At 39.6% G+C, this 10,710-nt stretch overlaps 1 protein-coding gene across 2 annotated transcripts in view; it reads right to left on the bottom strand.

Annotated features, from left to right (window-relative positions):
* Nucleotides 1-186: 186 nt before the first annotated feature.
* VCL (vinculin) overlaps nt 187-10,710 on the bottom strand; it is a 51,247-nt gene continuing 40,723 nt past the window's right edge. The window contains exons 16-22 of one of the 2 annotated variants that reach the window (XM_064716990.1): nt 10,034-10,336; nt 9,328-9,452; nt 8,823-9,008; nt 6,536-6,745; nt 4,231-4,434; nt 3,481-3,585; nt 187-2,786 (exon numbers count right to left, since the gene is read on the bottom strand). In XM_064716990.1, coding sequence (XP_064573060.1) covers nt 2,640-2,786; nt 3,481-3,585; nt 4,231-4,434; nt 6,536-6,745; nt 8,823-9,008; nt 9,328-9,452; nt 10,034-10,336 — 1,280 coding nt within the window. In that variant the 3' untranslated portion in view covers nt 187-2,639. The remainder of the gene's footprint in view (nt 2,787-3,480; nt 3,586-4,230; nt 4,435-6,535; nt 6,746-8,822; nt 9,009-9,327; nt 9,453-10,033; nt 10,337-10,710) is intronic. The other variant, XM_064716988.1, reaches the window with a different exon arrangement.

Genomic DNA, 10,710 nt, shown 5'->3' with positions numbered 1-10,710 from the left:
TCTCTATCACTGAACACAGCTTCCACTAAATTCTTTAATTACTAGTTTGACAGGCACAAGAGACAAAAACCTTTGTTTAATCTTCTCCTGTTTGAGAAACTGCACTTTCTTTCTGTTCAGAACATGTAGAAACAACTGTTCTTTTGCTTTAGCTTTTTGCTGCTCTTCTTGGTACTGCTGTTATCATGAACACTCAGAAGCTGATTTTTGTACAAATGCATTTTTATTGTTTTAACAGAACCAAAGAAAGGTTGAAAACATTAGACTATACAATACATTTGGTTTATAAACAAAGTTTTATAGTGGTAAAACATTTCTAAGTGACATTCATGGTCTTGTTCAAATTTTTGCTGCACATCAGGTCTGAAGACCAATAGTGTTCAAAAATGCAGAAATTGCATAAGGTGGTCAAGTATCTCGGCTTCTATAAATAGTTCGAGAACTTAGAGCAAACATTCTGGAAGAATATCAAAGGCAACCATGATTCATAATTCTCCTGCAAACATTCCTCAAGAAACAAAAAGTGATCTTTGGCATAAACAATTATGTATTAAAGGCATTAGTAATATTGCATTAATATCCTTCAAGCAACTAAACAGTGATGCTAAAATAATAATAATCATAATTAAAAAAAAATCTCACAGAGAAGCCTGGATGACAGGAGCAGGATGAGGGGATGTGAGGAGCATTGGAAAGCAATACAGGAAGACTATTTAGAAAATCCCTTTAAAATAATCCCTACGTATTCAGTGTTATGTACTATTAAATAGAAATTACTACATTAAAATTAGGCTAAAGATCTGATAAAAACCAACCAAATGCATCCAGGTTAAGGCTCTGGCACCCCTTCCTTCCTCCTCCTGTTGCAGGTAACTGCAAGAAGAGAGTACTAAGGAAAGATCCTAAGTACCAAATATTTCATGATACCCAGACACAAGGAGCAAATTCAAGAAGAACAAGCCTTCTCTTGCTGAGGTCAGTTTGAGACAGTTGTATTATCATCAGTTTAACTTCCCTTTTTAGATAACAGTGCAATGAAGGGGGTGGAGGGGAGAAGGTCCAAGCACAGAATAACTGTGGCAGGCAGGTAGAGGACAGCTGAGTGTGCTGTGTCTCTTCCTTTGAGCTGTTAAGACTGAAAAGTTTTTCCCCAAGGACACTTCTATTCAAGGTGGTTTGATCGTGCAACAATTCTCAGCAAATTATGAGGGTATTATGAGGTCAGTGCTGATTTAGGCAAAAGTCTGCAAGTACTTGCAAATATAGAAACTCATTCTCAAATAAGTGTTCCTTTCCATTAAATGAACGGGTATAAATATATGTATATATATATATATATGAAGGCATACTCAATTTTGGAAGGATAAAACATCATAAGTCTATTTTAGTATGGGGAGGGGTTTTGGAGGGGGTGGGGTTTGTTGTTGTCATTTTATTTGGATTTTTTTTTTAAGTATAGTAACACTTTGTTCAATTCACTTGAAAAAAGATTTTGAGACTCCAAACTCCACAAGCAGTAAAAATAATGAGGTATGTGCAGCATTAGGAACCACCATTTGCTGGTAGGCACCAGCTTACCTAAAGAGGGTTTCATGCCCCTGCAGAGCTCAGGTTTCAAGAAGCTTATGCATTGTTAGAAAGAAGAGCAATGAGCCTAAAGGTGCTTTTAAACTGAATAGCTCTATCTTTTAATTTTCACCTTGAGCAGCTGGAATAACATTCGATGGAAGGATGAGGGAAATAAGAATAATTGCATGTGCTCATTTGGTTTTCAAAAGAAAGAGCCAGCATGTGGCATTTTCTGGTCCTGGACATGCAGCTAAGTTAACAGAACCAGGATTTTTCAGCTCAATACAGTGCTGAATTGAGCAAGGAAAGAGTTCCATGATTTAAGGTCTCCAGCCTTAAGGCTCAAGCTGTCAACAGTGTGCCACTAACAAAATCTGCAAAACCTTTCAGTACAGTACAAGAGTTCTGGAATGCCTACCTACAGGGTGACAGGAGGGGAACAGAGAGAGCTCCAGTTTCTGGTAAAGTACTGTTGCCAGGCAAGAATCAAAAGCAAAAAGTATTGCAGACATGGAGCTTTAATCCTCAGTTTACAACTGTTCTGCTGCCCCACCTTCCCTCTTTTAATCAAAAACCCCACACCTTCCATCATTTCTGCATGGTTTTAGAATAGCCAGATAAAGACCCATTGAGAAGTTGAATGTTTGTGTGTCAATGATTGTCCCTAAAAAACTGCCAAGTAACCAAGTGTCCTAAACTCTCAAGACAAGCTTATAGTGAGGTCCATGTTTTATATCATCACATGGAAATTACTGGAACATACAGTGCATAAATGAAATGTGCTTCTGGAAGTACAGAATTCACTAAGAATCTTGAAAAGGAAAAAAAAAGAAAAAATATTAAATATAAGAACTGTCTACTGTTGGCAGCAAATTAGAGGTGTTGGATATCAAATGTGTTTCAAAGACACTTGAAATGCATTATCTTATAATTCATACCCTTAGAATGGGGCATTAGCATAAGCTAATCTTAAGCTCATGTATACAGCACCTTCTGCTGTTAATAGATCTCTTCTGTTTCCAAAAAAAGGGATTTTATGTTACAGAAAACAATACTAATGTGGCAGGTATTTACTGATACCATGGGGTCTTTCTGACCCAGCGAAGAGTGAATCCAGCATCTGTTCTTATCTTAATGGATGCTGCTTCAGCTTCTCTCACAGTTTCCTTCACAGACTGCATGAGATTCTGGGCATTATGAACCAACATCTCAGTTGCCTGTCAAGAAAAAGAATTTCCAATATATCAGTAAATACCATGATTAGGACAGTAGCATGTAATCTCTTTGAGCACAATCTCTTTGAACTCTTGGTACAAATATATTGTCTGCTGCCTGAAACTATGAAAATACAAGTGAAGTAACTGTCTCTGGGAACCAGCATTATCCTGACTCCAAACAAAACTTTCCCTTTCCTCACTGTGTATTTGCACAAAATCTGAATACAACCTTTATGTCGCTAAGTAGAATAACCTCCCTTGGAAGCCAAAGCTGTGAGATTTCTCCTGAAAAGATTCATTTGGAAGGTAACTGAGCTTCCAAATGAAGGGGGACTCGAGATGTTGTTGGAAAATAAACGTTTCCCCTGAAATCCACCCGAGGGCACCCCTGCCCCTCCCAGGGCCAGTCTGTGGTGGCCAGTCCTTCCCTCTGCTTTTTAACTGGGCAAAGCAGGAGATTAACAAGTTGTTCGTCACAAAATTGGAACCCGAGTAGCTTTCGGGCTTGTTTCTCTATTAAACTGTAGCATTTGAGCCAGAATCCAAGGTGCTGTACTAAAGTTATCCTCCCTAAACAGCTGAGGTGAGCTTCAACATCAAGTTCCCAGAACACATCTGAAAGAACAGGTTGTATATTTGTCCCCATAAAAGTGATCAACAATTCCATGCTACCATCAGTCTTTACACCTCTTACCTGTTCTGACTCTTCATCACTGATATTAGTTCTGCCCAGCATGGTAGCTTTGACAGTGGAGAGAATTTTCAGCTGCGTACTGATGGTTGGGATTCGCTCACAGACCTAGGTAATAGGGATAAAAACCACTCCATATTGTAAATTGTACCAATAAATAATGCATCCATTTTCTTCACATAAAATGTTTTATTTTCTTTTACTATTAGAATATGAATGAGAATAGACGTGATCCTCCACCTTCAAGACTATTTGATAAATATTGGCAGGGTATCTGATTCTTATTTTACTTGCTTTGGGAGTATTTGGGATGGAGACAACATTTTTCTGTTCCTCCTTTCCTTTCAAATGTCTGCTTGGTTAGGAATAGCAATATATATATATATATATATATATATATTTGCCTGAGACTGAAGAAAAGTTGTTGCATTTCTAGTACTATTCTTTGATACAAAGGAATGAGTAAGTGAAATACAAAACAATGCCAATTTAGGACAGATCAGTATTTGTAGCGCAGTATTTTTTAAGAAGTTCTTTTGACATCAAATTCTAACATTACAGAATATATGTTCACATAAATAAATATAGATAGGTAGATAGGTAGGTAGATATTTCCATGGGATCTAAAAACATAGACTTGGACAAAACTTTACAAGCCAAGGGAAGACAGCCATGATTTCCTGGCATGATTCCTGTGCTCCCCCCCAGTGAGAGAGGCAGAGCAGAAGCAGCACTGAGCAGCTCCCAGGTTACCTGCAGGAGGTTGGTTCTGATGCGCTTGTCCGTGCACTGCTTGGCCACCTCCTTGGCGAGCCGGGTGACCTCGTCGGAGGCCTTGGCGATGTCCTTGGCGCACTGGATCAGGGCGCGCTTGTTGCCGCTGCCGCCGCGCACCAGGCGCGACATCTCGGCCATGAGCAGCGCCATGCGCTTCGCCGCCGCGATGATGTCGTTGCCCTGCACGGAATGACACGGTCACTGCTCCTGCCAGCACCTCACTGCTCAGCAGAAACACTCAAAGAAGTGTGAACAAGTGGAAGAACCATTTGTGAACACAGGAGGGGTTTCTTCAAGGAACATGGAAGATCTCTACTAACTACTCATTTCTGACTTTTTTTTAACGCTCAGAGAAAAAAGCTCACTTCAAAACTGAAAAAGAAGTTGTAAAGTGTTAGTTTGTCCACAGAAGGAGGTACTGCTCTGATGACTAGATTTTAGGATAAAGCATGTTATTAGCATTTGAAATTCCAGATTTTCCCCAAAAAAGACTTCTTTTAAAGTTAAAAAAAAGTGCTAAACAACCTGTTAAACCAGTTGTTGTCATAGCAGTTGAGCATGGGATTTTCAGTGGCATCTGAAACTGAAGTTGGTAAAGCACCAGCCATGCTGCTAATAATGCCAAAGGATAAATGGAAGAGAATCCAACACATATAACTTTTGTCACCGGTAATGTGGAAGTGAGATGCAACTTTTACTCTTTTAAAAATTATTCCTTGAAAATAAATCTTTTTTGATAAATCTCTCTCTTTAAAATAAAGCCTCCAGGAGAGAAGAACTTGGATAATCAAAAGATAATCCAGTGATATTTCTTATATTAAAATCAAGATTTCTTGTGCATCAAAATTTACAGTCACAGCAATACATCTGAGAAATATTTGATATGTGAATTAACTGTGAACAAGTCAAACCCATTTCTTATACACTGTTCCAAAGAGAAACCTAGTGCAAGAGAAAGCAGACCTAACTGATTGATTGTTAGTAGTCTGTCAGTACATTTAATTTATTTATCTTATTCCCTTTCATAGAAAGTTGTTAGTCACAAGAGAACTATTTGGTGATTTGAAGCATTCCTACTGTGTGGATGAAATAGCAGCAGAGTGAGTTTAAGTATTAGTACACCCTTCCCCTGGAATAATCCCACAGATAATGACCCATGAAGTTCAGAGCAAGGAGTACACAGTGAGAACCCAGCTAAGCCAAGGTATCCTGTACCCTGTGCACACACTTCTGTGACTCACTACGAGCAAGTTCAAGATGAGATCCCAGGCGTTTTACAGATAGTGACCCAAACAGCTGAACTATTCGTTACCGTGGCCTATTAGCTAAACAGTTTGCTACTATAACCAGTTAGGATATAAATGACATAACACAAAGTTTTTCCATGTTTTCACGTAGAAGGATCAGTCTAACAAGTTATCCAAGCACCAGAATCTGAAAAGGACAAGAACATTTTTAAAGCCCTTTTTATTAAAATGGTTTAGTATAACTATCTATGTAAGTATACACACACACATACATATGCACACTCCCCTAACTTTTGTTTGTTATGGGACACCAACCTTATTTTTTGCAGCATGCTATGAAAAGTGCCCAGTCTTGCAAACATTTGTGCTTAGACAGAAGACAGACTACTTGTGAATGTCTGAACCTCGTTAGATTTCCACTGGTTTCATATAGACAGGATCTCAATTCAACAGCTAACAGCATTCAGTGCAGCTTCTTCAGAAAAGAATTCTCTCAAGACCAGCATTTGCAATACAGCCCAGTGCAAGCCAGCAGTCAGGCAGTCTCTTCCACAAACACTGCCATACAAAGCCATTCCTTGTTGGAAGGGATGTTAATTGGCGGCATCAATTGAGGCCAAGCACAATAGACACCTTAAATGACTTCTTGAATTCTGTAACTCTGCTGTATCCGGAAGTCATTAGGAAACCATTAAGCACAGCTTCCCAGGTAGCCCACGTGAATGGAAAAAGGAACCAGAGGGGAGGAAGACAATCCCTATTAAAATTTGAAAACTGCCATAACAAAGAAGACCAGGCAGATGCAAAGGGAGAGGAAGTCTTTGAATATTAATAAGTGACCCCAATCAAGCTTCAATCCGGCACTGACAAACAGATCTAGCAAACTTGTGAAGCCACTCTCAGTCCTTAAAATGAAGTGCAGACACACTTATTCATTCAGGATGGCGGGGCCCAGCAGGGATCAGGAGTGATGCAAATGTGTCACGTTCCAAGTGGCCGGATGCACGCGGATCAGTCCCGGGACTCAGGAGTACCTTACTAGACCACTTGGTTGCTTCCCGGTGTAGAGACTGAGCAGCAGCCAGAATGGGCTGGTTAACGGGCTGATTGGTTGGCATTAACAGCAGCTCAGGCTCGTAATCATCTTCAATGTCATAGGGGAGAGTGAATTCAACATCTGCATCATCCTCCTCATCTACATCTACACCAGCCTCAGCCGCTTCATTAATCACAGTCACATCAGGCTTTGCAGGTGGCAGCAAGGGTGGAGAAACAGGGGACAGTTAGTACAAGAAGCAGAATTTGGTAGAAGAGCACAAACTGAGCAGTTTTAGTGACCAAAACATCCTCTTGGCCTCTCAGGATCTGACAAGGCAGCTCTAGGATCAGGTCAACAGGAGGAGGGGAAGGAATATGAAATTAGCAGAAGGAAACAAACAGTTCACCTGTGAACCAAAGTTACCAAAATATTAAAAGTTACAATTCAGATATGCAGCAACATTTTCCATCTGAGCATTCAGCTTCTGTAGACAGAGGCTGACCCACAGAACATTTTACTGGCAGGTCAACAATGAAATGAATGGCTTTTCTGTCTCAATGGAAGCTGTTCTGACTCACAGGAGCAGGCACAGCAGCAGATGACTGTGGTATTTGTGCAGATACAAAGCTTTGTATGGAAGCCCATTCATATGTGTGATAAGAGCAGATAGCAGCAGAAAAGCCACTGACACTGCTTGCTGTAGAGTAAAAGAAAAGATGGGATGGAAGACACTGTAGAAGCAAGTACTGAGGTACCACACAGAACATGTAAAAGAGCAACACAGGGTTCAAAATAGAAGAGGTGATGTTGAATGCCATGAATACTGTGAATATGACAGTTCTTACAGAAGACTGAAATGGAATTAATTAAAAAAGAGGATTATGAAGCCTATGATACTATTTTGCCACGGTATGTTGTATCCATTACCTTCAAAAAGAAAAAAAGGGGGTTCAAGCAAATTACATTAGAGATGTTCTCAAGGAAGAGGTGAGAGTTATAACAATATAGGCATTAATTAGACTGCAATATCAATACAAAAATAGTCTACAAGTTTACTAACAGTATTTCTTCAACTAAAGCCAAGTGTGATAAAAGTAAAGGCACCCTTACCAAAAACTGTGCATTTGCAACTGTGTTTTGCTTAAGATACAATCTTATATAGGAAAAAAAAAATCTCTGGCAACAACAACATACAGGAATTTTGGATTGTGATTTGTTGATTTGTAAGGCCAAATCAACTTGTCTTCAAAGGCAGCTTTTGTATAAGTCTTAAGGCTTTTAGCCTCAAAATTACCTTCTGAAATCACTAATACATTCCAATACTGTCTCTTTAGTAATATAAAAAAGTGCTTGTTATATCCAGAAGTATGGCGAAAACAGAGCTTTGGATTTTGGATAAGAGACACCCAAAGAGATTTGCAGAAACTTCTTTTGTATTTTATCTGTGCTTCCAAAACAGGTGTCCAAAGCACTGAAGTTGATTCTGTAAGCTACTCAAATTTATCTCCTTACTCACCATCTAATTTAGTGCAGAAAAAGGGAGAGATTAAAAAAGCCAAATTCAGTCCCTTAAATTTACACTTGCAGAAGCCTAAACCTCTGAAGTTCTTTCTCAGCACTCAGCTTCTGCCAGAGAAAAAATGTAGCTCTTGGGGGAAGGAGGGAGAAAAGAAAAGCAAAAGAAAGTGATATTAGCATTTATGAGACCAGCAAATTCACACTTCTTCATAGGACTGAAATGGAAATTCAGGATTTCAGCCTTAACAGGAAATGTGACTCACTCCAAAAAAAGAACAAGACCAGGCTACCAATATGTGGTCATTTTCCCCATCATAAATGCATCTGATTAACAGCAGAGTACCTTGCAGCTTCCTCCAGAATTAAGACAAACCAGTTCACTATTTCTGCAGCTGGCATCTGCAACATCCATATGGACTTTTCCACACAGACTTTTCAAAGTCAATTAAATATAGCAATCAGCTTGTCAGGCTGCACAAGCATGAGTATTAGTGACTCTCTAGGCAATACCAGCACCAAGGATCACAAACAGCTTGGCATACAGGGCATATTTGTGTTCCCAGGGCTATGTTAATAAAGCAGTCTAGCAATCCTAAGTATTGTTGACCCTAGTTCACTCTGATCTTGAAAGGGTTTCTAATTCTTCCTACACCAGTGTTTTTACTATTTAGTCTGTGAAAGACACTGTCTTAAGACAAGACACACTGATCCTGAAACCAAAAAGAGAATCCTTTAAGCACAAAACACTTACAACAATTTCCTACCTTGCTAGACCATTTCCGGGCTTCATCATGCAACTGCCTTGCAGCCATCATCATGGGCTGATTGATTGCTTCTCCTGCCTTTTGCTCTGGGAACTCTTCATCCTTTTCTTCAGGTGGTGGTGGTCTGGGTGGGGGAACCTCCCCCTCTGGCAGTGGTGGTTTCGGAGGAGCGAGCTCGTCAGTCAGCTGAGGGAGGCAAAAATCTTATTGAGAGCAATGCAACAGAGCAAAGACTGAGCAAACAATGGTGTCATGGCAGGACATGGCTGCATGACCTCGGGTCTTTCTCCAGTTTTCCATGTGCTTCCTGTTGAAGAAAATACCATGTTTTAAACTTTCCTTTTGAATGGTGGATGGATATTTTTTAGACTTGAGGCTACTTGTATGCATGGCTGGCCAGACAATACCTTTTATTTCTAAGGAAGAATAGTACACTGAAGTCATTTTGGTGTAATCCACACGTCAATGACAACTATGTCTTTTATTACCAACTACCTACACTTACATGAAGGTGCTCAAGGTCAGGAGGAGGAGGAGGAAAATCTGGTTCCTGAGGCTGGAAGGCTTCTCTGACTTTGGCCACAGCTCCCAGAATTTTGTATCCAGAATCCAAGAAACTCTTCTGCAATCCTGAACAAAAATTCCAAAACGGTTTAATACCAATTTAATAGAACTTGGTAATACTTAGAACACTACCCCCAAAAATTACTTCTCCAATGTACTGTGCCAAGTACACTTGCATCTGTATTTAGAAACTACCAAATTGTTTACAGCAAACTTGCATGCTTGAAATGTTGTGTCACATGCAACATGCATACAATAAAGCCTTGGCTGAATAATAATCACTATCAATAGCCAAAGTAATTCCCTGAACAACTTTTAGAATCAAAAAAACTACATAGTATTTTCTGCTATAAAGTAGTATTACTTAAAACTACTAACAAATGCTTCTAATTAAGAACATGAAATCACATAACATATTAGAATGCTGAATCCTTTTCCCTTGAATATGGCAAAGGCCTTTGATTGCATTTTAGAACAGCAGGATGCAGCAGTTAATGGTGTGAGCTTGATTTCATCATTCTGAGATGTAAGTGTACACCATATTTACATAAAAGGAGATACACAGCTGTATTAAAAAAATGAGCCCTACTTCACATCATCTCCAGTCAATAAAAAGCACATTTTAAATTAGCTGACAGAATCCTTACCAGGATCAGAAATGTTGCCTGCCACAGCTTTAGCATCCATTACCATGGGTGATATAGTTTTGCTCAGCTCATCAGAGGCTGCTTTAACAGCCTCCCGAAATTTGGGGTCTTCAGAATTTTCCACCTCCCGCTTTGCAACCAGCAGGATGCGGTTTGCTCGCCTGGCAATGCTGGTGGCACCAGCTACCAGCATCTGAGGCTGCATGTTGGCCATTGCAACTTTACATTTGTCCAGGTCCTTCTTAATGGCCTCTTCTGATGCATCCAACAGAGATTTAGTATCGATGGCTTCATCCACCAACCCTAGAATAAAAGTTCAATACATTAATATTCTAGTTTTATCTGTGCAAAGGGATATTTGGTACTCCAGAGACAGTTCAAAACCAGAAAAGTATTTTAAAACTGAGGTCAGGGGAAGAGTAGAAGAGGGCGTGGAAATCAGACCAAACTACTTCTGCAGTTTAACTCATGATTCTGTTGTACCTCTGTGACAGTTACCATGGTAAGCTTGTTAATGACATCCCAAGCTCTTATTCCTCTACGATGGAATGTTGTTTTAGTCAAGAACTGGCTTACACAGAATATGCAGCAGAGTTTCTTTCTTCACACCCAATTGTTTTAAGCATATTCAGTACTTTTTGTACTCTCCCATTTATTCCAAAGGAAACATCCCTCTG

The sequence above is a fragment of the Zonotrichia leucophrys genome, chromosome 6 (assembly GCF_028769735.1).
Source record: "Zonotrichia leucophrys gambelii isolate GWCS_2022_RI chromosome 6, RI_Zleu_2.0, whole genome shotgun sequence".
Classification (NCBI taxonomy): domain Eukaryota; kingdom Metazoa; phylum Chordata; class Aves; order Passeriformes; family Passerellidae; genus Zonotrichia; species Zonotrichia leucophrys.
This window is presented reverse-complemented; position numbering and strand designations above follow the sequence as displayed.